The following is a 26598-nucleotide window of genomic DNA, read 5'->3' as shown; positions in this document are numbered from 1 at the left end:
AGTGATGTTATATGTGACCCTGCACCACAAAACACACAAAAAGTCGCCACATATGAAATTTTAGTTGAGAGCATATTCTGAAAAAGCAGACTTTAAGCTTTAAAATGATGTATTACTCAAATCAAAAATGGACTCTCCTAACCTATCTAAATAGTGGAAAGAATGCACACACTTAGAAAAAGTGTATAAACTGAGAAAAGAGGCTCTGAAGTACAGTGTCTATTCAAGCGCTTAATTTTTATCAAGCCGTGCTGGTTGTGCGATGAATGGGACAAAAAACAGGATGGAAACCACCGGAGTAACAACAATGAGGGGATTATCAGATTAAACTGAAATTGATAATAATAATAATAATAATAATAATAATAATAATAATAATAATGATAAGGCCTTATTTACCCAGGGTAGCCAAGTCAAGATCGGCTCGGTTGACCCATTTCACCTATTTTCAGTCCTCACACAAAATCAGTGTGTGCGACTTTTTGTTCGTTTTGTGATGCACGGTCACATATATTCTTTACATTTATGACGTTTATTCATATTTGAGTTGCACAAACAAAATTCAAACTTCAAGTTCAAAATTTCATATATCTTTTACTATTGAAAAGCAAATTTTAAAGGATTACGATTTTTTCACAACTTGTACGTAATTCAATTTCAGTTTTCCCCAGTGTACAATGTAAGACAGTCCAAAATGTGATAACCTTGCTGTCATAATACACTGACTTAGCAGGACTCGTTAAAGAAAACCAAATTGTCCATAATTATTAATAACAATCTGGAACTATCCGTAACTATCCAAAAATATCCGCAACTCTCCGCAAGTGTTCACTATTATGTTCCAATTCGTAAGAATATCCGCAAGTGGACGCAAGTAGTCGCATCTGGTCGTATCTGTCCGTATCGCCCGCATTTTTTGCCCGCATGTTTTGTACAAATTTCTGGTGACGGCAAAGGATCCGCTGAGGTCCGCGGAAAAAATGACTTTTTTGGACGTAACGCCGGACGCAGAGCATTATGTGACTGGGGCTTAAAGGTCTGATTTAGCCCGCGGGATGCATGTTTTCTCACCTGGACTAAGTAAAACTAGTAGCTGATCGTATGCGATCAGCTCATGTCCGGGTAATCAACCCTTCGCAACACATCTGCTACCAGGACAATTTCCACTGACAAACAATATTTCCTCGAATTCCACTTCCTCATAAATATGTTGTTCCGGAGCTGAGGTGTATATGGAGTTAGCAGCGCGATACGAAAACTTAATGTTACCGAGTAATGACCCTCCAATAAACGATAAAAATATAGGCCTACATGGTGGTATGTAAAAGTCTAATTCAGCCTAAGGGGTGCATGATTTCTCACCTGGACAGTATGAAACTAGTCGTACATACGATCAGCTCATATCAGGGTAATTAACCCTTCGCGACAAATCTACCAGTACCAACAGGACAATTTCCCCTTAGCAAACAATATTTGCTCGAATTCCACTTCCTCATAATTTTAATGTGTGTTCCGGGGCTGAGATGTATAATGAGTTAACGGAGCGATATAAAAACTTAATGCTACCAAATGTGACCGTGCACCTCAAAACGAACATAAAGTCGCTTACACTGATTTTGCGTGAGGACTGAAAATAAGTGAAATGGGTCAACCTAGCCGAACTTGATTTTTTCATATTTTCTGAAAAAGCGGCTCATTTTTACATTATGCTAAAATTTGGTGTCATAAAACGGGCAGGAAAGTGTGTTTTTTAGCAGTTTATCTTGAACATTTTTGGTAGAATAGTGTGATTATGTGTGTCTTTAGAATCCCTTTTTCATTTCTGAAAAACCTTGTCCACACTCTTCACTTTCAACTCTAATAACTTTTGAAAGGATAGTGCTACTGCTTTGAAAGTTGGCATTAATTATGGACAGAATGTGTAAATGAGGCATGTTTAATTTCACTTTAATTTGATAATCCCTTCATTGTTGTTACTCTGGTGGTTTACTTCCTGTTTTTTGTTCCATACATCGCACAGCCAGCACGGTTTGGTAAAGATTACGCGCTTGAATAGACACTGTACTTCAGAGCCTCTTTTCTCAGTTCGCACTTTTCCTGAGTTTGTGCTTTCTTCCCAATATTTAGATAGGTTAGGAGAATCCATTTGATTTGAGTTATAAAGCTTAAAATCTGCTCTTTCAGAATATGGTCTTAACTAAAAATTCATGTCTGGCGACTTTTTGTTTGTTTTGAGGTGCAGGGTCACAAATGACCCTTCAATACACAATCAAAATAGGCCCATAAGCCTACATGGGCTACTCTACAATACTGAAATAGCTGCATTAACAATTTCTTCGAAAAGAAAATAGTGAAAATCAATTTGGAAAATGTGTTCTTACTCTGTGCATTAGCTGTGGGTACAATGAACAAGCTGAGAGCAAAAACCGCGAGAAAGACAGCCCTCGAGTACCAGGTCCTGTGGGGCATCCTGACCGGAAACACCTCCCGCATCTTGGTAAGAAGGAAGAGTAAAGATTCCTGTGGTCTGCTGCAACTGTAGGTGCGTGAATACCCTCCTCCGGTTAGGTAGCGTGGAGTCCCGCTGCCCCTTGAGAGCTCGAGTACAGGCAACAGCCGTCTTCAGTGATCCCCTACAAGTATCTGCAGAAAAACACAAACAAGAAACAGGGAAAACCTTTAACATGAAGGGCAACGTGACTTATCAGTAGTTCGGTTGTCGTCGGTTGTAATATCATTTCGCGAAGTATTACTACCCCCCCCCCCCCCCCCAGACGGTCAATCATACACATACTTATATGCTTGTTCCAGATTCCTGGAGATATCCGTTTTAGGGATGGAAGTGGGTCAAGATTGTGACCCCCTATCACAGGCTTTTGGAAGGGAAGCTATAAAAAATCAGCCCCTAAATGAAGGAAGAGTTCCAATGTGAAGAGTGCCCACAATTTCAGTCCTTGCATGGACAGGAATTGTCCTCTACAAACATCGACATATTAAACGATATTGACAGCGAAAGGCAGGATACAAGCTAAAGGAAGACAAATGTGCGTCTCATTGCATTACGCTGGTTGGATTTCATGTCCATACAAACTCAAAGTCATCAAGTTTAGGAGAGCACGTATACTGTATATTTCCTGGAATCCATATTGAAAGCCACGCCTTGTATTTTATGTATCATACATTCGTTCCCTTTTTTTTGGGATAAAAGTACAGATATGCTTTTTCTATTTCTCCTCATTCGACCTTGGCGAAACCATGTAAAATGACTTCTGTAGCAGACGAAGCAAGACGGGTTTCAGTTTTGGTCTTTGCAGACCTCTATTTTCGTGAGGAATCGAATAGCACGACCGCAACGGTTTCGAAACTAGTGTTTGTTTTTTTATCTTACAAGAGCTGGAACCTGGTCCAAGTACGAACAATTTGGAAAGCTCTGATTTTTCCTAAGTGCATATACAGAAACATAATGCACAGACACATATACTATCTCACACTCTGGGTAAGACTAATGAAGAATCGAATTTTCTGCACCTGAAACAACGTGCGAGAAGCTCACGAGAAGAACCCTGCTCTCTGGACGGTTAAAAGGTTGGTTCCATAGTTGCACTTGTTTGGAAGCCACAGCGAAAACAATAAATCCCGCCAACTTAAGGCACCCGCATCTTCGCTCGTATAGATCTACCTTTTCTGAATCACAACACGGCCTACTCATCAGTGATGATACACCATCGGCTCGCGATGGAAATAGATCTTCCCTAAATTTAGCGAAACCTTTAATTAAACCGAGTCAGAGCGGGCTTGTTATCCGGCGCCTGCGCAGGTCTGTAAGTATCTGTGTCTGTACAATGATCAACACCTTCCGCGTTCGACAAGGATCGCTGAGTGAGGGGAATCCCGGAAGTAAAGGAATGTACGGAGGGGGAGAACGAGAGGGAAGGGAGTGGGCGAAAGCGATAGGGGGAAAGGAAGGGGTGGTGGAAGGGGGAGGGGAGAGAAGATACCTTAGGACAAGAGCCAACTGACAGGAGGGGGGGGGGGGACTTGAAGATGCCTTACATGATATGATGTTCGAGTTTAATAGATGAACTGCACAAAAGTATTTTGGTCTCCAAAGGTGGAGGGATCAGAAGAAGCTAACTGCAATGGTAGGTGGAGGACACTTTCGCCGAGATGCTACACCCCTTTCTAACTCTGGCACATGGTTTGCGGAGAAAGGTGGCTGTCGAAATATACGTCCAACAATAATTTCGTGCGGAGATATCAGCTGTTACATTATCATAAGTTACATCAAAATCAAACGTAGTGAATACTATGATTGTAAAGTTAGAGAATTCGGAAAGGTCGCATGTTTCTATGGAACGGTTGCAAATGTCCTGTACTTTCATGAAAACATATTTAACTGTCAATTTTCATAACTTGCTTCTTTCATATCTAATGATGATGATGATGATGAACCTTTCACTATAAGAGTCTGTTCGATTTTACTCAGTGTTTTCAAAGTTAATCTAAACATGGGAGCAGAGAGACGAAACGAAAGCATTACTTTCACCTCAGGGGTCACGTGACCAATGGGCTTTTATTGGATACCCCTTTTCCTAATACGGAGCATGTAACGTTACTGGAAAAGAAGATAATGTATTCGTAAGCTACAAAGAAAACTTTCATTTTCTAAACAATCCACAGAGTTTAGAAAATGTTGACCTGATGCAAAGTGGCTTCCTCGGATTGTATTTCAAGGAAATAGATACAATTTGAAAATGAAAATGAAATAGATGGATATGTATTCCCTGAATAAGCTGTTAACATACGTGGGATGTTAATACGTATAGGGAAAACACCGTAGCCTCTTGTTGACTCCAGTTTCCTCGGAAACTGCACACCACACACGAATGAAAACTACAGGCTTTATTATGTTCCTTGTGTAAACGCCTACTCGTGCGAACATGAATAGGTACTAATGGTAACGTGACCATGGTAACGAGAATAGATTGTATTATTACAAATAAAGTGAAAGGACTCACGAATATCAGTTCACCAATACCTCCCTACCAATGTAAAAAAAAAAAAAAAAAAAAAAAAAACTTTTAATGATTGATTTCATCTTTGCGGTGGGTTCACTCACTGAATCCGGGTTTCCATCATTTCCATCCCGTTTAATTTATAATATTGATCATTATTTTGAATTTGCGGCCAGGGCAAATATTGTGTTTTACACGTTAATAACAGAAAATTTGATTTTCGTCATAGTTTGGACACGATTAATGGAAAAGTTGCGAGGCGGTGTCGCCATCGGTTCACTTATTTGCATTTTCATTTTGACTGTTCAAGAAGTGTTGTGTGATTTCATTCGATTTTTGTTAAGCATGCATCGTTGAACTTGTCAAATTTTAAATCTTGTTCTTTCCGACTATCTTTTAACTGGTCCAGAATTTTAACCCTTTGTTTCATGGAACCAAAATTGCTATATTTATATGATAATTCTAATGAGGAATCAGAGTGACTCGAAAGCACCCAGGGTTTACATAATACAACTACAATGCTGTACTTTCCTTTAAATGTGCATTCGGATGGAATTCATTGAGGTCTTTTTTCTGTCTCCATAACCCTAGTGTGTTTTGAGTGCTGCTTGGCACAGAAAACCTCAGCATTGTTGAACACATTCACCGTCTGTCCAAAATCCATGGTAAAGAAAGGTTTAACCTCGTTTACTACGTCGTGTTTATCCGTGCTCTGTGCGGAATATGCAACCTGAGCACTATCAATAGGACTATATAGGTATTGGATGTGTTTAGAGAACTCTTTACCTACATTTATCAACCATCCTTATGAACTTATTTCGCTATTAATAGGACTATCATGGAAAACTGTATACCCGCCATGATGTTTACGTTCAAATCAGTTTATTTTTATGAGGGATGTTGTAGTTTTGATTGAGATGGAGGTTCAGGTTTCTCTTTAGTTTTGCGAGATAATTTGAAAACATCAATTTATACGACATATTAAAAAGCATTCAATCATATGAGGAATCAAAAGTCTATGTGATGAAAATCGGTTTTGAAATGGGTGAGGTATGCTTGTACGAAGCAAGACAAAGTGGTCCTAATGAAAGGTGGGGCCCATCTATTATTAGGACCACTTTGTTTTACTTGTTTTGGATATCTCAGCCATTTCACAACCGATTTTCATCAAATTAACTTTGAATGCCTCTTAGCATTGAAAGTGGTTTCTATAATCTCGCAGAAAGTTAAAACCTGAAACCCCATCTCAACCAAAAATACACCACGCCCATCCCTTTAACCACAGCGTCATCACACACACACACACACACACACACACACACACACACATACATTCTACGCTGTGCAAGAGTGATTTATTTGTGGAGTGAACAAAATATATCTTATTGAAGGGCGCTCTGTAATTAGACTTACTTCCAAATCGCGCACGAGAATGAGATGCTTTCCTGAATTTCCTCCATTAACTGTAGGAAACGGACAGATAGTCTCTGAAGGTCTGAAATGGAGACGGGGTCGTTACCTTGTAAATCAAGGAAGACATACCGCGTTTATTTCACTCGAGTTGTCCAGTTGCTATTAAAGTGTGACAGTAATTAGCTGCGTTTAAGAACAGTGCACCAACGGACTATCTGTCGACTGACAATAAAAAGTCTAGTTTACCACAGTTTCCTCGTCATTTCGTGTGCATTGATTGCCGTTTGGAACAGAAAATCCCATAGCGTTGTACACACTATCTCAAATCTCCAGCACAGAGAGGGTTAAACAGCTATTATTATTGCAATGAGTTATGAAATATATACTGTCATTGCTTAAAGGATATGGCATGACGGAACATGGAAAGGTCAACAATGCTCTCGTTTTATGTTCTCCTGTCAAAGTTATAACTTCTCTGCGTGCAAGATCACAAAGTTCCTCCCTCATCTCAGGTAATGCCCCCTTCCTCCTCCTATTCCCCCCTACCATTAACCTCTTCAATATCAGTAATGATAACAACAAGTGCAAAAATAATAATCATCAGCATAATCAAAATGACTACCTGTGTAATGATAATAATCATCATAATCAATATTACAACTTAGTACAATAATGATAATAATCATCATCATCAAAGTAACAATAATGGTAGCCATGATAATCATTATGAAAACAGTGTTAGCGGTACTCAATTAAACAATGATGCCTGCAAAAAAGAAAAGTGTTACACTGTACTGTGATTGTTCTATAAGCAGCAGTTTATACTTTGGAAAAAGCTGCAATGCTCAGTTTCGGCCACACAAGTACAAAGCAAAGTTACCTTTCCAGTACCTTATCCTAAAAAGCAGAGAGACTCACAAATAAACCAACACACACATAAACAGCCAAAATGCCAAACAAACAAACAAACAACACAAACAAACAAACAAACAAACGACAATCCAATGCAGGCGGGCAGAATTATAGTCAACGCATTTCCTTATCATTTTGTGCACATGTGTGCATCACACACCCTTTAAGGCGACAATGAGAGACATCAATTACACAGCGATATAAAGGTTGTGACACTATGTGGTTTAGCATTGAAATTGAAAAAGAGGTGACAATGTATTTTTCCTTTGATTTCAAGTGGAATGACTGTATCTCTATAAATACAAAATGAATATAGTGAAACTTCGTGAGAAGAATATAAGACAATACGTTTATTGACGCACTCTAAAACCCCCGTTGGTGTATGGACTAATGAGAAACGTTGCCCTTCTTCTGTGGTTTTTACCTCACCGTTTTGATGCTCCGTTATCCGACGATTTATATGATGATTATTACTGTAATCATGGCTCGACACTAACTTTTTTGTTTGGTGGCCCGATGGGGCCACCAAAATCCTAAGTTTCAAATTTTTGGTGGCCCGAGAGAAAAATTTGGTGTCCCCCAAAAAATACAATAAAAAAACATTTAAAGTCCTTTTGTTTTATGAGTCAAATATTTAAGTTTATGATAGTAAGAATTAGAAGTTGGACACATCTACTAATAAATAAACTTCAACAAACTTGCAACACTCACTCTAAGGCACTCATTCAATCCTTTTCATCCATCCTTTAAACAAATTTAACTGCTAATTTCCGGCGCAAAAAGTTACGAATTTATTGACATACTTTTCAAAAAATTTTGGTGGCCCGAGGCGGGCCACCAAATTTGCCCTTTTTTGAAATCTGGTGGCCCGACTTTCATTTTTGGTGGTCCCGGGCCATCGGGCCACCGTTAGTGTCGAGCCCTGCTGTAATGTTATAAATTAGTCTTTAAAAGAGCGCACCTACAGCATCCAATGTGGCATTTAATCATCTCCTTTGAGAGTGAACTAAAACTAACATGTACCTTCAGATGATCTACACAGCACTCTCTATTCCGTATTCGGTGTCCAAGTAATGATAAGAAGATTAAAAAATTTTCAAGACAGTTTGTCGTGCCGGGGTACAGAGCTTAAACCGTAACCTTATATAATTTGGTATCATAAAACGGGCAGGAAAGTGTGTTTTTTTAGCAGTTTATCTCGAACATTTTTGGTAGAATAGTGTGATTAGGTGTGTCTATAGAATCCCTTTTTCATTTCTGAAAAACCTTGTCCACACTCTTCACTTTCAACTCTAATAACTTTTGAAAGGATAGTGCTACTGCTTTGAAAGTTGGCATTGATTATGGACAGAATGTGTTAATGAGGCATGCTTAATTTCAGTTTAATCTAATAATCCCTTCATTGCTGTTACTCTGGTGGTTTACTTCCTGTTTTTTGTCCCATTCATCACACAGCCAGCACGGTTTGGTAAAGATTAAGTGCTTGAATAGACACTGTACTTCAGAGCCTCTTTTCTCAGTTGACACTTTTCCTGAGTTTGTGCTTTCTTTCCAATATTTAGATAGGATAGGAGAGTCCATTTGATTTGAGTTATACATCATTTTAAAGTTTAAAGTCTACTCTTTCAGAATATGATCTTAACTGAAACTACCAATCATCACAGTAGCATTTTGATTACAACATAAACAACCTTCGTTTCACTCTCGATAAAATATTACCACTCGAATAGGTTGATTAGATAGCATCCAGTGAGCAAATCTTCTGCGCCGTGGATAGACATTAATACTGTCCTTCAAGATCCTTAAAAAGTATTAACCTATTTGATTACATCCTTGCATTCGACCTTTAACCGCAGCAGCTAGATACACACTGCATCCTGGCACTATATTTTGCTTCAACGGATATGAAATTGTATAACTCAGGCAGCCATATACAGCGAATTTGGAAGAGGTGCTTGAGTGACAGCTGTTGAATTAATTACCAAAACGTTTTTTTTTTTTTCTGAGTACAATAATATAATGAAAGTAGTCAGTATATTCAACTTATTTCTAACAAATAAATGTATGGTTTCATATTCAAGATGATACTAACACTGCATGTCACAAAGGAATCAGTCATGATTTCGAAGAAATACTAGCATTTTACAGTGACTAATAAGTAGGCTCACTGGTATACAGTTTTAAAGTGTCGATTAACCCCTCTAGTCGTACCCCCTTTAATCGTGATGTACAAACAGCTGTACACTGTTGTTGCATTGTAATTGTATCTCATCTGTTTGGGCAAATGTGTACATTTAGACCTTGGTTTTCACTTAGGCTAACTATGTACATGTTAGAAATTCTTGGGGTGTCTATTTTTACCTGACAATTCGAAGCTTTTGGCTACCATTGTACACTGCAAAAAATGCGGTGTTAAAAGTGTAACACCAACCGGGTGTCAAACTGTGGGTGTTAAATGTGGTGTTAAATTGACACAATTTGACACCCTTCGGTGTTAATTTAACACCAAAATTCTCTCATTCATTGGGTGTTAGATTCTCGGTGTCAAAATGACACCCAAGTGGTGTTATAGTTTTGTCATGAAAAGGGGGTTTTCACTTCTGAAGAATAGTTCAAAAAATTTGGTCAAGTTGATAACCAAATTGTTTAATCTTATATTCGACAGTGGCATTGTCCCAACAGATTGGGTAAACGGTTTGATAAAACCATTGTATAAAGGGAAGGGCTCACGAGATTGTGTTGACAACTACAGAGGTATTACATTATTGAGCTGTGTTGGGAAGCTATTCACGGCAGTATTAAATGATAGAGTAACTTAGTTTGTAGAATCACAATGCCTGTTAGGAGAGGAACAAGCTTGTTTTAGATGCGGATATTCAACTATGGACCATGTATTTTCATTACATGCTATTCTTGATTATTATTTACAGAGAAGGAAAAGGGTGTATACAGCTTTTGTTGATTACAAAAAAGCATTCGATTTGGTTGATAGATCTTCACTGTGGTTGAAATTGTTTGACCATGGAATTAATGGTAAATTACTCCGGGTCGTTAAGGATATCTATAGAAAGTCAAAATCCTGCGTTTTTTATAACAATTCTAAATCAGATTTCTTTAAGAGTAACATAGTTAAACAAAGCGAGAATTTATCACCAATATCATTTTCGTTGTATTTAAACGATTTTTCGTCATTTCTGTCTCAGAGATACCCTGGCCTGGATTTTCTTTCGTCAGGTATCAATGAAACGTGTTCTATCGAAGAAGTGAATATGTTTGTTGATTTATTCACATTACTATATGCAGATGATACGATTGTGTTGGCTGAAAATGCTGAGGAACTCCAGTTAGCTCTTGATGCTTTATTTGATTATTGCCAATTGTGGCATCTGACCGTTAATACTGCTAAGACTAAGATAGTTATTTTTTCCCGTGGAAAAGTTAGAACAGCTCCTAACTTTCTTTTTGGAGATGACAAAATTTGTGTCTGCGATGATTATGTTTACTTAGGAACAACGTTCAATTATGATAATAATTTTAAGAAAGCTATAAACAAACAAGTAACTCAAGCCAAAAGGGCGTTGTATTCTATGAAAAGTAAAATTTTACCTCTCCTCCTTCCAATCGACGTAAAACTAGAGCTATTTGAACATTTGATCATGCCTATTTTGCTTTACGGCAGTAAAATTTGGGGTTTTGAAGATCTCGCCCAAATTGAAACTTTCTTTTGTAGATATTGTAAGGAACTTCTTGGATTACATAAGCGAACTCCGAATTGTATGGTTTACGGAGAAATAGCTAAAGATAGATTACAAAAAACAGTGACCCTTCGGATGTTAATGTTTTGGTTTAAACTTGTTAACAGTAATATGTCAAAGATAGCGCATGTTTTGTATAATTTTCAATATGTTTTATCGGCGAGGCAAGAAAATTCGATGACATGGGTAATTAGATAAAAGAAATACTTAACAACTTAGGTCTAACTGCAATTTGGAACAGCCAAGCATCACATCTCACTTTAGCTGGCTTCAAAAGTTTAGTTAGTACCAGATTAAATGATATTTATAAACAAGAGTGGCATAGTAATGTAGACAAAAATTCTAAATGTTTGAATTATCGAATCTTTAAGCAGGATCTTCATTTTGAGAAGTATTTTCGACACCTTAATGACTCACAGGCAAAAATTTTATGTAAATTCCGTTGCGCAAATCATAAACTGCCAATTGTTTCTGGAAGATACAATCAGATTTCAAGAAACGAAAGATTTTGTACCCATTGTAATGAAGAGAAAATTGGTGATGAATTCCACTACCTTTTTCAGTGTAGACTCTTTAATGAACAACGAAAGAAATACTTTTAAAAATAATACTGGAAATACCCCAACACTATGAAGATGGATCAAATTGTCAAAAGAAAAGAGTCCTTTCCAATTTATCCAAGTTTTGTAATTATATAATGACACATGTTTAGATTATTAGTATTTTTTATCCTTTTTGCAAATACTATACATGCCTTTTTTTACAGGCTGTGCATTCTTTACAATTGATATGTAACTTATTTGTCTTTTCATTCTCTCCTCCTTTTTTCTTCCCCTCTCTACTTCTTCTTCTTCTCGTTCCCGTCTCCATATTTCCTTCATTCTTGTTCACTTAGCGTATGGATTCATTTCCGTATGTCTTTGCCTTTTTCTTTTTCTGTTTTTCTTTTTTCTTTTTTTTTCCTGAACCAAAAGTCACTCGTATATCTTTTGTTAATTCACCAGTCTTGTGTCCTTCTCACTCTCCCTCTTCACCTCCATATCCCTTCTCTCTCTCCTCTCTCTCTCTCTCTCTCGTCATATTTCCCTTTCTTTTTTTTACCATATATCGTGTATATATTGTATATTTCTGTACATTTTTTTCATCAATCGCATTTCATTCTTATTTTGTTTGTTATAGTTGTTTTGTCCACTTTCAGAGTTATTTGCAATTATTATTTATTGATATCATAATGTGCTATATGTTTTTTATTGGACTCCGATACCCAGAGTTTGGGTTGTGAGTAAATAAACTTTCAACTTTCAACTTTCAACTATTAACACCGTATCGGTGTTAGTTGTCCACCAGAGAAGATCACGTGTTCGCAGTCCGACGATCTCATTGGTTACACATGCCAATGCCTGAAATTTGTTGCTGTGGCGCGGAGTCGTCAACGTCTGTCATCGCGATAGTCAGTTTTTCGATGTCGTCTGGGGCTAAAAATGACATTGAATCTATGATGGTGACTTTGGTAAGTCTGTCAGCAGGGGTAATAGTGGAGCGGCATAGCTCAAAAAATTAGAGGAATTGTGCATTTTATGATAAAAGCACCAAATTTCGCACACATGTTGACAATTACATTTCAAAAAAATTCAGATATTGGGCCATCGTAAATAGCGCCCTCAACGGCCATGGCAGCCATTTTTCAAAATGGCCGCCATATGATGCCATTTTTCGTAAAAATTTACAAATTTCAGAAGGGAAAATCAATAAGATTTTGCAAATGATTGGGAAATAACATTCAAAATAAATTTAGATGTTGGGCCATAGCAAAAATGCGCCCTCAACGGCCATGGCAGCCATTTTTCAAAATGGCCGCCATAAATGCCATTTTTCGCAAAAAATTAAAAATTTCAGAAAGGAAAATCAATATGATTTTGCAAGCGAGTGGGAAATAACATTGAAAATAAATTCAGATATTGGGCCATGGTAGATAGCGCCCTCAACGGCCATAGCAACCATTTTTTCCAAATGGCCGCCATAAATGCCATTTTTCGTAAAAGTTTCAGATTTAAGAAGGGAAAATCAATAAGATTTGTGAAACGAGTGGGATATAATATTTGAAATAAATTTAGATATTGGGCCATCAAAAATTGCGCCCCCTAACGGTCATGGCAGCCATTTTTTTCAAAATGGTCGCCATAAATGCCATTTTTCGCAAAAAAAATAAAAATTTTAGAAGGGAAAATCAATAAGATTTTGCAAATGAGTGGGAAATAAAATTCAAAATGAATTTAGATGTTGGGCCATCGCAAACTGCGCCCTCAACGCCAATGGAGGCCATGTTTAAAATTGGCTGCCATAAATACCACCGTTTTCTCTGAATTTACTAATTCCTGAAGAAAAAGTCAGTAAGATCTTGCACTGAATTTAAAAATTTCGCTTGAAATAGATCATGCGCCTATGTATTACACTATTGTAAATAGCGCCCTCAATAGCCATTGCAGCCATTTTTCAAAATGGCCACCATGGATTCCATTATCTTTATTTCCTGATTTCACAAAAGGAAAAAATCAAGATTTTGCACACGATTTGAAAATTATGTTTGAAATAAATATTTGTATGAGATTATTATAATAGTGCCCTCAACGGCCAAGGCCGCCATATTCCAAAATGGCTGCCATTGCCATCATTTTGTTTTCAAAAATGGTAATTTCAGAAAGAAAAGTCAACAAATGTGTACGTAAATTGAAAATCATGTTTAAAATCAAACAATATATCTAGATTGCATTAACTTTAGAAATTGTTCCTTCGCAAATTTTCAAGAAGAAAAAAAATTGCTAATAACGGCAATTGCAGCCATTTTCCAAAATGGCTGTCATAGATGCCATTTTTCTTTTATGAAGATGTCCTAATGCCGGAAGAAGACAATAAACATTTTTGCGCAAGTTGACAAATACATACAAAGAAGTTTAGACATTGAGCCATCATTAGCTGTGTTTTCAATGGCTATTTCACCTATTTGTCAAAATGGCTACAATACACTCTTTTTTTGTCTTGAAAATTTGCTTAACTTCAGAAGGAGAAGGCAGTAGAATACTTACGGACATATTATATAATCTGAAACATGGTGTTCAAGAAATAATTTGAGAAACAACTAAAATAAACAAGGCAAATGCTTAGCGATTATATCTCACCAATGATGAATGCATATTTTACGTGGCAAACCTGAAAAATTTCCGAAAAAGAGTAATATGAATATCCAGGGATAATGGCGCCATGTATTAACTTTGACAGCATCACCGTATAATTGAATATAAGGGACTATATGACGTGTATCTATTCTAAAATGTAACTTTCTAAATATTCTTAAGACAGATACGAAAAATGGCCTTTCAATTTATGAAAAAAGTTAATATACTTGCCATGCTTCCATAAAAACACATACCTTTGATATCCATACTGTAAGCCGTCACACGCGAAATACTGCGATTAGAACTAAACTGAAAACAATTTAGAACTAACCCATCAATGAAACTTTTTTTTTAGATTTTGATTACTTTGAACACCAGATTGCATTAGATGTAATGGCTATTTAGCAGTATTCTATTGCTTTCTCCTTCTGGAATAAGCAAATAAAAATAAGGAGTGTGTGGAAGCCATTATGACAAAGAGCTGTCAAAGCCGTTGGGGACGATGTTTAAATGGTGGCTCAATATCTTCATTTCAAATTCAAATTCAAACTTGAATTTATTTGAATGTCTTTTGTCCATTTTCACAAGAAATGTTTTTGTCTTCTTCTGGCATTAACATATTTTCAAGAAATAAATATCATATATAGTGGCCATGTGGGAAATGGCTGCCATGGTCGTTGATGGAGCAATTTGTAATGACCTCGTATATTATTTTCTTTTGAATATGATTTTCAACTTATGTACAAAGTTCATTGGTTTTCTCTCTGAAATTAGCATATCTTTTCCAAAAAAAAGAGAAAAAGCCTTCTAAGAAGAACTTATACTTAAATTTATTTTTGAGCATAATTTTCAACTTGTTTGCAAAGCCTTATTGACTTTTCCTTCTGACATCAGCAAATTTTTGCAAAAAAAGAGGGGCATCCATGGCAGCTGTTTTGAAACGTGGCTGCTATGGCTGTTGAGGGTGCACTTTTGGATAGCCTATTAATATCAAATTCAGTTCGAATGTGATTTTCCACCTTTGTGGAAATTATGATTGACGTCTGCAACCAAATCATGGTGGCCATTTTGAAAAATGGCTGGAATGGCCATTGATTGGGCAATTTGCAATGGCCCAATAAGTCTACTTTTGTATGTAATTTCCCACCTGTTTTCAAAATCTCGTTGGCTTTCCCTTCTGATTTTAGTAAATCTTTTCGAAAATAAAGCATTAATGGCGGTCATTTTGAATTATGGCTGCCATGACCGTTGAGGGCGCAATTACCGATGTCCCAATATCGAGATTTATTTCAAATGTCATTTCCTATTTATAAGCAAAATTTCATTGACTTTTCCTTTTGAAATTAGCATTTTTTAGTGAAAAATTGGCACTTATGGTATCCATTTAAAAAAAATGGCTGCCATAGCCATTGAGAGCGCAGTTTTCAATTGCCCAATATCTGGATTTATTTTGGATGTAATTTCCCGTTTGTTTGCAAAAAAAAGAAAAAAATTGCTTTCCCTTCTGAAATTTGCATTTTTTAACAAAAAAAAAATGGCAATTATGGCGGCCATTTAGAAAAAAATGGTTACCATGGCCGTTGAGGGCGCAATTTCCGATGGCCCAATATCTAGATATATCTTGAATGTAATTAACATTTATGGGTAAAATCTTATTAACTTTTCCCTTCTAAAATTTGCAAAATCATCGAAGAAGTAGCACATTAGACAGCCATTTTGAAAAATTGTTGTCATGGACGTTGAGGGCGCAATTAACAATTGCCAAATATTTGAATTAATTTTGAATGTAATTTCCCACTTGTTTGCAAAATCTTACTGGCTTTCCCTTCTGAAGTTAGCAAACATTTTGAAAAAATGGCATTTATGGCGGCCATTTTGAAAAATGGCTGCCATGGCTGTTGAGGGCGCTGTTTCCGATGGCCCGATATCTAGATTTATTTTGAATGTAATTTCCCATTTGTAACCAAAATCTTATTGACTTTTCTCTCCTAAAATTAGCAAATTTTACGAAAACATGGCATTTATGGCAGCCATTTTGAAAAATGGCTGCAATGGACGTTGAGGGCGCTATTTACGATGGCCCAATATCTAAATTTAATCTGAACGTGATTGTCAACCTGTGTACGAAATTTGGTGCTTTTATCACAAAATGCACAATTGTTCGGCTATGCCGCTCCACTATAAGTATCTTTTAAGGTAATCATTTCCTGTACCAGTTATTTTCTATCATAAACGATGTGCATGATTTTCACGGATTTCATCGCATATTATAGACAACTTTGTCTTTGCAGGCACATAATACTATAGTATACTATGTAGCGCAGCATAGCCTATAGTGTTTGCCATACATAATAGGCCATAACACCAGCGCGCTGCAGCGGTGCATTGAGTGTTCCTTTGTCCACTAATTGCATTTTAAGAGAAAATATCATCAAATTTTAGATATACAATGCAAAAGGTTCCGTGGCATTTTGTATTGTTATTGATGTAATTTTCTTACCTCTGAGGCTCTGGTGCGGATCTTTGTTAGCGCGCAAATCATTTGTAACCAATGAACCCGACCCGTTTATAGGCGTTACGGTAAACTGACGTGCACGAAGACGAAGTTCGAACAATGTTTGTGTGTACATGTTCGTAGGTTTGTACATGTTCGTAGGTATACTGGTAGGCCCCTAGGCCTACTATATTTTTTGTAGGGCCTACTGTAACTGTTCTAGGTCCAAACTGTTAGGTTTAACTTAGTACTAGGTACTAGTAGCAAATATCGCTCTAAACAGAGCGTAAAATACCCGATTAAAGGGGCTGGTTGGGGTGGGGTGGAGGGGGTTCTCCCGACCCGATTTTTGTTTACCACTAACAGGTTACGTGATGTTTTCAGTAGCTGTAGGGGCCTATAGGACGCTAGTGTTTGCGCGTGGATCTTACGTTAGAATCTACTAACTAGTTTCTAATATGAGTACTACTAGTACTTGTATTGAGTTTGCTAACCGCTTATAAAGTTACATTATACATGTATACAAGAATATGCTCTTATAAAGTTGATGACGTACATGCATGTAAAACCGGTATTTCCACCAAGTCCATGTTAAGACAGTGCACTAGATCTTAGGTGCGAGTTCAAGGGTACGAGAAACAGAATCACAGCCCCTAGTAATAAGTGGCAGTTGTTCTCTGTCTGAGAACTGATCCTAAATTTCACAAATGAGTCAAAATGGAATATCATCGCTTTTTTTTTTCATGATTCAGATGAGGGAATATACGTCTACTTTGATGGTAGTATTTGTTGAAATAATTTCTTGGAAAAAAAAAATCCCTTCTGGAATGTGCCTCTTCCCCATACTTATGTTATTGCCACACTTAATGATATTGGCAATAGTACACTTGAGAATGAGAATCTTGAAAATGACAGAATTGCAAAAAAAAAAACCTTTTATTATCTATCTAAAAAACGTTGAAAATGAGAGTAGATCTATTGCAAAATGGCAATTGATTTTTCCATTTCTCCTCAAATAATAGTTGCATAAATGTACACTGCATAAAGATGACGAATACCTGGAAGCAGGATATTATTGCCCCCCCCCCCCCCCCCCCCCTGCTGACTAATTAAACGAACTTGAAATTATGAGCATATCTCAAGGAGGTATGTAATGGAATCACCGACTGAATTAATTTGAAGCCACCTGAAAAAAAAAATGTTTTCTGCAGTTCTGATCAAGTCCTCAATGCACACAAGATAAATCTGTTTCATGCACTTGTATACAGTAAATACACTAGTGCAGTTATGTGGATGTTCAGTACTTTGAATCCTAAGCCAGTGCATCACACCTTGCGCACCAGTTTGACAGTTTGCGGACTTGTAGCCACTTGATAATTATGTATGTTCATGGTCCTTACACTTGCAGGTTGAACAGTACTTCTCACTCCTTCTCCCAGAAAACGATGCCAAGCTTTTTTGAGCAGTGGCCAGTTTTTGGTGGAAGGTCTTCTCAAGCTAGCAAGAGGAAAGCCTTCAGAAACCACAGTCAAGCTGCTGAGTTTGCTGGGAGATCATATGATGTGGATTCATGAGACTTGGAGCAATCAAATAGTGTACCACCAGACCTGGTAGCAGTCAGGGTATGCACAATACTATAGGTTTTGAAAGCCCCTTTTTATGTTCTAGATGTCTATCCATCCAATATCGTTTCTTGTGTATCATGCCGCAAGTTGAAAACAATCATCTGTGAATGAAACTTGGTAAGGCTATGTAAATCTAGGGGGCGTTCCACAAAACTTGTCATTGGTGACAACTGTTATAAGTAGCTGAAATCTTTGCATCTGACAATACATTTTATCAAACGTTTTCCTGGAGTCAATGAGGGTCATGAGGTCAATAATCAAGGGTCAGGAGCCCTTCATTATGAAAAAAAAAATGCAAGGAAATATCTTGTGACTTTGATTTTTCAAAGGCAGATGAATGGATTTCACCAAACTCACTTGTAATATAAAAGTTCACAGTCACAAATCAATATGTAATGTAATTTTGTTATTTTGGAGATGCTGATGAAATGAAATAAAAAAGATTTTTTTTTCTTTTCTTTTGTTAAAGAAGCCACGCAACAACCCATGGGTTCATCCTACATGAAGGATCATGTGTTTTACTTAATGCTCCCTGATTATGCAGTGCAATTCACTGATAATTTCTGTTGATACCTGGATACTTTCTTAATGAGTTGTAGAATATATTGTATATAACATGCATTTCTTACAACACAGCATAGAATGTAAGTAACCTGCAAATCCTTCTTGTACTCTATCTGCTTCCACCTGTGAACCAGGGCGCAAGGATTGTGCAAGATTTCTGTGGCTTTGGCTATAGACTACCTTATCCGATTTCAAAAGGTAAGTCTACATGACTATAAGGTTTGTTCAAATATGATGCGACAAACCCCCTGGCGTTTTTAGTGTTCAGATATGGTGCGCCGAACCACTTCACTTTCATTATGTTAATGAATGCACATGACTAAAAAAAAAAATAATAAGATAAAGATAAACTCATGACATCGTATCGTCACTAACTTTTGAGCTTGATTGCACCATAACTTCTTGCCACTGTGTGGCAAAATATATTCCTCTTGCCTCAGTGTTTTTGTTTTGTTTTGTTGTGTTTTGATTTAGTTATTTGTTTGTTTTTTACCATCTCATATCCCATTGATTTGTGCACTAAAGTGTTGCTTGAGTTTGTCTTATCATATCTGAGCAAGCCTTTATGAGTCATTTTGGACAGGCAATTAGAACTCACAGTACTTTGGTATTCTGAAAATGAAATTGATTTTTACGAGTTTAATTGATTTTGCATTTTCTACTTTCTATGATCTGTTTTTGTATTAGAAAAGAAATTAGAGGTCAAGGGAAATTTTTGGGGGTTTTTTTTTTTTGGTGTTGTTGGACAATGTAATATTTATTTAGATCACTTGCTTTTCAATGTTTCACAGGTTAACTTTTTTTTTGGATGTTGTGAATATTTTTACGCACTTGCCTTTGTCAGGGTTATGTCCTGATGTCGACGAGAACTTTACTCGTGAGTGCTTCAAAGTCGATCCTTGAACTTTAAAGATTGTCTTCCCCATATGTAGGCCAAAATTTTGAAGTTGCTTTTTGATCAGTCACGAATAAGAGAAAAGTGATCAATTTCAAAGCTTCTTTAAGAAAAAATAGGTATAAGTGAGTTTTAATTGTGAAATTATAGTGATCTTTAAGTAAAATGGAATAAGATCCATTTATTATCCTCTGCCAAGAAGTTGTGCCTGAATTGTTATGGCTTTGAGTAGTCCATCCCTCCGTGTGTGTGATAGCTTGAAATCTGTTAGAATAATCATACATGTGAATAAAATGTGGTAAGCCTATGTATGACTGAGTCTATCAAATTGCATTTTGGAATCGAAATAAAGGTCACAGTCAAATTTGTCTAGTTTTTATTTGTAATAGATTCATACAATGTATGTTTGTTTTTCATTGTTTCCTTACATTTTCAGCCTGATGCTAGTTTTGATCACCACTTGAAGAGGGAAAGCAGAAGAAGATGCAGCTCTACTTGCTTGACAGAGGACGTCAGAAGGATAACATACATGTATACTAATATTACTTCATTGTTGACCACTTGGTACTACCCTGCCCTGTTGATATCATTCAGAGTGCCTTCGACACATTGTTCAAAGCACATTAAATATGTGTTTTGTCTACAGTATGTAAAACCTCTCATCAACCTTTGGACATTTGGAGTTACCCCGAGTTCGTGAACTGAGATCTAAAGTTTTAAATAGATAATGAAGTGATGCATTCTTTAGGAGTTCCCACTGAAACTGCTTTTTTTTTCACTGTTTGCCATACAAACATGGACTGAGTGATGGACAAACAACAAGGAAAAGTAGAAATTACGCGGTGCGTAATATATGTCCCCGCCGGAAGTAGCATTTAGTAGCAAAATGTACAATATAGGTAAAAAGATCAAGGTCAAAGAAGTCAAAGGGTCAAAATTCTGTGTACAAGTTTTGAAGGCCCTCACCTAGTGCCATCACATAAAGCAAACGGAATCGAAATTGGGTTAGAAATGGCGAAGGAGTAGCATTTTGTAGCCAATGTACAATATAGGTAAAAAATCAAGGTCAAAGGTCAAAGAAGTCAAAGGTCAAAATTCTGTGTAGAAGTTTTGAAGCCCTCACCTAGTGCCATCACATAAAGCAAACGGAATCGAAATCGGGTTAGAAATGGCGAAGGAGTAGCATTTGGTAGCAAAATGTACAATACAGGTCAAAAATCAAGGTCAGAGGTCAAAGAAGTCAAAGGTCAAAATTCTGTGTAGAAGTTTTGAAGCCCTCACCTAGCGCCATCACTTAAAGCAAACGGAATCGAAATCGGGTTAGAAATGGCGAAGGAGTAGCATTTTGTAGCCAATGTACAATATAGGTAAAACATCAAGGTCAAAGATCAAAAAAGTCAAAGGTCAAAATTCTGTGTAGAAGTTTTGAAGCCCTCACCTAGTGGCTATCACATAAAGCAGCCGGAATCAAAATCGGGTTAGAAATGGCGAAGGAGTAGCATTTTGAAGCAAAAATGTACAATATAGGTCAAAGGTCAAGGTCAAAGGTCACAACTGAAATTCTGTGTAGAAGTTTCAAAGCTCCCATGTAGTGCTATCATATAAAGCAAACAGAATCAAAATTGGGTTAGAAATGGCGAAGGAGTAGCATTTTGAAGCAAAATGTACAATATAAATGTCAGGAATAATTATGTTTAGAGGCCGCTTTCAGATGACAATCTCTAGAAAAGGGAAAATCCCTTTAATACAGGGAGGTTTTTGTCTCACCTCCCTGCTTTCCCCGACTCAACCTGTGGTGGAGACAACTTGTACACACAACGCTTGGTGTTGCCGTGACAACATCATAAAGGGGGCGTGCGCTCCCAACCCCCTCTCGGTTACCAAAACTGACCTTTCGCTCGAGCAGGTGTTCTTTTTCGTTGTAGACGTGCTAACTGTTGTTTTCAATGTGCTCAAGGCGAGTTGGAAGTCGTAAGAAAAGTCCCACCTACACCCCTCAAAGAGTCCATGTCTCTTTTGCTCTACAAAATGAAAGGAGAGTATGAAATGTTCATGTTAAATTTTCCCCTCAACGTAAAAGTGTGTTCAGCAAGACGAGAAATGCAGATTGATTAATATAGTGAATTTCCAATGGTATGTTAATGTGTAAGTTCGAGGAAAATCTGGCAATCTGCTCAGAAGTTATGAACTTGTAAAGTTTTGGTGAATTCCCCTTGTCTTTGTTCGTATAAGGGAATAGGATGGGGAGGGGGTAGTGGGATGGGGAGGGGGTAATGCCGAGATGGAAAGAATTACATACGGGATTTTCCCTTTTCTAGAGATTGTCATCTGAAAGCGGCCTCTAAACATAATTATTCCTGACATTTATACATGAGAAAATCTCCCGGGGATATCGAATCTATTTTCAAACTTGAGGTCGGTTTACATCGTGTTCTTTTCAGCGAAGAACAGATTCGTCCTGTTGTTTGTGTTATTGTATTCTTCTTCTTCTTCTTCCTCTTCTTCTCGTGCTGTTGAATAATTGTCTTCATCTTTCTTTGTAGTTATTAATCATTTGGTTATAAAAATCTTTTTACATTGTGGAGGTATTTGTACGTTCAAGTACAAGATTTTTGTTTACCACTAACAGGTTACGTGATGTTTTCAGTAGCTGTAGGGGCCTATAGGACGCTAGTGTTTGCGCGTGGATCTTACGTTAGAATCTACTAACTAGTTTCTAATATGAGTACTACTATAGTACTTGTATTGAGTTTGCTAACCGCTTACAAAGTTACATTATACATGTATACAAGAATATGCTCTTATAAAGTTGATGACGTACATGCATGTAAAACCGGTATTTCCACCAAGTCCATGTTAAGACAGTGCACTAGATCTTAGGTGCGAGTTCAAGGGTACGAGAAACAGAATCACAGCCCCTAGTAATAAGTGGCAGTTGTTCTCTGTCTGAGAACTGATCCTAAATTTCACAAATGAGTCAAAATGGAATATCATCGCTTTTTTTTTCATGATTCAGATGAGGGAATATACGTCTACTTTGATGGTAGTATTTGTTGAAATAATCTCTTGGAAAAAAAAAATCCCTTCTGGAATGTGCCTCTTCCCCATACTTATGTTATTGCCACACTTAATGATATTGGCAATAGTACACTTGAGAATGAGAATCTTGAAAATGACAGAATTGCAAAAAGACCTTTTATTATCTATCTAAAAAACGTTGAAAATGAGAGTAGATCTATTGCAAAATGGCAATTGATTTTTCCATTTCTCCTCAAATAATAGTTGCATAAATGTACACTGCATAAAGATGACGAATACCTGGAAGCAGGATATTATTGCCCCCCCCCCTGCTGACTAATTAAACGACCTTGAAATTATGAGCATATCTCAAGGAGGTATGTAATGGAATCACCGACTGCATTAATTTGAAGCCACCTGAAAAAAAAAAATGTTTTCTGCAGTTCTGATCAAGTCCTCCATGCACACAAGATAAATCTGTTTCATGCACTTGTATACAGTAAATACACTAGTGCAGTTATGTGGATGTTCAGTACTTTGAATCCTAAGCCAGTGCATCACACCTTGCGCACCAGTTTGACAGTTTGCGGACTTGTAGCCACTTGATAATTATGTATGTTCATGGTCCTTACACTTGCAGGTTGAACAGTACTTCTCACTCCTTCTCCCAGAAAACGATGCCAACCTTTTTTGAGCAGTGGCCAGTTTTTGGTGGAAGGTCTTGTCAAGCTAGCAAGAGGAAAGCCTTCAGAAACCACAGTCAAGCTGCTGAGTTTGCTGGGAGAACATATGATGTGGATTCATGAGACTTGGAGCAATCAAATAGTGTACCACCAGACCTGGTAGCAGTCAGGGTATGCACAATACTATAGGTTTTGAAAGCCCCTTTTTATGTTCTAGATGTCTATCCATCCAATATCGTTTCTTGTGTATCATGCCGCAAGTTGAAAACAATCATCTGTGAATGAAACTTGGTAAGGCTATGTAAATCCAGGGGGCGTTCCACAAAACTTGTCATTGGTGACAACTGTTATAAGTAGCTGAAATCTTTGCATCTGACAATACATTTTATCAAACGTTTTCCTGGAGTCAATGAGGGTCATGAGGTCAATAATCAAGGGTCAGGAGCCCTTCATTATGAAAAAAAAAATGCAAGGAAATATCTTGTGACTTTGATTTTTCAAAGGCAGATGAATGGATTTCATCAAACTCACTTGTAATATAAAAGTTCACAGTCACAAATCAATATGTAATGTAATTTTGTTATTTTGGAGATGCTGATGAAATGAAATAAAGAAGATTTTTTTTCTTTTCTTTTGTTAAAGAAGCCACGCAACAACCCATGGGTTCATCCTACATGAAGGATCATGTGTTTTACTTAATGCTCCCTGATTATGCAGTGCAATTCACTGATAATTTCTGTTGATACCTGGATACTTTGTTAATGAGTTGTAGAATATATTGTATATAACATGCATTTCTTACAACACAGCATAGAATGTAAGTAACCTGCAAATCCTTCTTGTACTCTATCTGCTTCCACCTGTGAACCAGGGCGCAAGGATTGTGCAAGATTTCTGTGGCTTTGGCTATAGACTACCTTATCCGATTTCAAAAGGTAAGTCTACATGACTATAAGGTTTGTTCAAATATGATGCGACAAACCCCCTGGCATTTTTAGTTTTCAGATATGGTGCGCCGAACCACTTCACTTTCATTATGTTAATGAATGCACATGACTAAAAAAAAAAATAATAAGATAAAGATAAACTCATGACATCGTATCGTCACTAACTTTTGAGCTTGATTGCACCATAACTTCTTGCCACTGTGTGGCAAAATATATTCCTCTTGCCTCAGTGTTTTTGTTTTGTTTTGTTGTGTTTTGATTTGTTTATTTGTTTGTTTTTTACCATCTCATATCCCATTGATTTGTGCACTAAAGTGTTGCTTGAGTTTGTCTTATCATATCTGAACAAGCCTTTATGAGTCATTTTGGACAGGCAATTAGAACTCACAGTACTATGGTATTCTGAAAATGAAATTGATTTTTACGAGTTTAATTGATTTTGCATTTTCTACTTTCTATGATCTGTTTTTGTATTAGAAAAGAAATTAGAGGTCAAGGGAAATTTTTGGGGTTTTTTTTTTTTTGGTGTTGTTGGACAATGTAATATTTATTTAGATCACTTGCTTTTCAATGTTTCACAGGTTAACTTTTTTTTTTTGGATGTTGTGAATATTTTTACGCACTTGCCTTTGTCAGGGTTATGTCCTGATGTCGACGAGAACTTTACTCGTGAGTGCTTGAAAGTCGATCCTTGAACTTTAAAGATTGTCTTCCCCATATGTAGGCTAAAATTTTGAAGTTGCTTTTTGATCAGTCACGAATAAGAGAAAAGTGATCAATTTCAAAGCTTCTTTAAGAAAAAATAGTTATAAGTGAGTTTTAATTGTGAAATTATAGTGATCTTTAAGTAAAATGGAATAAGATCCATTTATTATCCTCTGCCAAGAAGTGGTGCCTGAATTGTTATGGCTTTGAGTAGTCCATCCCTCCGTGTGTGTGATAGCTTGAAATCTGTTAAAATAATCATACATGTGAATAAAATGTGGTAAGCCTATGTATGACTGAGTCTATCAAATTGCATTTTGGAATCGAAATAAAGGTCACAGTCAAATTTGTCTAGTTTTTATTTGTAATAGATTCATACAATGTATGTTTGTTTTTCATTGTTTCCTTACATTTTCAGCCTGATGCTAGTTTTGATCACCACTTGAAGAGGGAAAGCAGAAGAAGATGCAGCTCTACTTGCTTGACAGAGGACGTCAGAAGGATAACATACATGTATACTAATATTACTTCATTGTTGACCACTTGGTACTACCCTGCCCTGGTGATATCATTCAGAGTGCCTTCGACACATTGTTCAAAGCACATTAAATATGTGTTTTGTCTACAGTATGTAACACCTCTCATCAACCTTTGGACATTTGGAGTTACCCCGAGTTCGTGAACTGAGATCTAAAGTTTTAAATAGATAATGAAGTGATGCATTCTTTAGGAGTTCCCGCTGAAACTGCTTTTTTTTTCACTGTTTGCCATACAAACATGGACTGAGTGATGGACAAACAACAAGGAAAAGTGGAAATTACGCGGTGCGTAATATATGTCCCCGCCGGAAGTAGCATTTAGTAGCAAAATGTACAATATAGGTAAAAAGATCAAGGTCAAAGAAGTCAAAGGTCAAAATTCTGTGTACAAGTTTTGAAGTCCTCACCCAGTGCCATCACATAAAGCAAACGGAATCGAAATTGGGTTAGAAATGGCGAATGAGTAGCATTTTGTAGCCAATGTACAATATAGGTAAAAAATCAAGGTCAAAGGTCAAAGAAGTCAAAGGTCAAAATTCTGTGTAGAAGTTTTGAAGCCCTCACCTAGTGCCATCACATAAAGCAAACGGAATCGAAATCGGGTTAGAAATGGCGAAGGAGTAGCATTTGGTAGCAAAATGTACAATACAGGTCAAAAATCAAGGTCAGAGGTCAAAGAAGTCAAAGGTCAAAATTCTGTGTAGAAGTTTTGAAGCCCTCACCTAGTGCCATCACTTAAAGCAAACGGAATCGAAATCGGGTTAGAAATGGCGAAGGAGTAGCATTTTGTAGCCAATGTACAATATAGGTAAAACATCAAGGTCAAAGATCAAAAAAGTCAAAGGTCAAAATTCTGTGTA

The 26598-nt window shown here is 37.0% G+C and overlaps 1 protein-coding gene across 1 annotated transcript in view; it reads right to left on the bottom strand.

The window, feature by feature from the left end:
* LOC139709491 (integrin beta-1-like) overlaps nucleotides 1-26598 on the bottom strand; it is a 149852-nt gene that overhangs the window by 85521 nt on the left and 37733 nt on the right. Inside the window, exon 2 of the mRNA XM_071621452.1 lies at nucleotides 2382-2643. Within this exon, the coding sequence (XP_071477553.1) occupies nucleotides 2382-2493 (112 nt within the window). The 5' untranslated portion in view covers nucleotides 2494-2643. The remainder of the gene's footprint in view (nucleotides 1-2381; nucleotides 2644-26598) is intronic.

Source organism: Diadema antillarum, unplaced genomic scaffold (assembly GCF_040938485.1).
Source record: "Diadema antillarum isolate AM-2024a unplaced genomic scaffold, OU_Dant_1.0 seq00001438_RagTag, whole genome shotgun sequence".
In the NCBI taxonomy this organism is placed as follows: Eukaryota; Metazoa; Echinodermata; class Echinoidea; order Diadematoida; family Diadematidae; genus Diadema; species Diadema antillarum.
The sequence above is the reverse complement of the archived record's forward strand: the minus strand, read 5'-3'. Positions and strand labels throughout refer to the sequence as shown.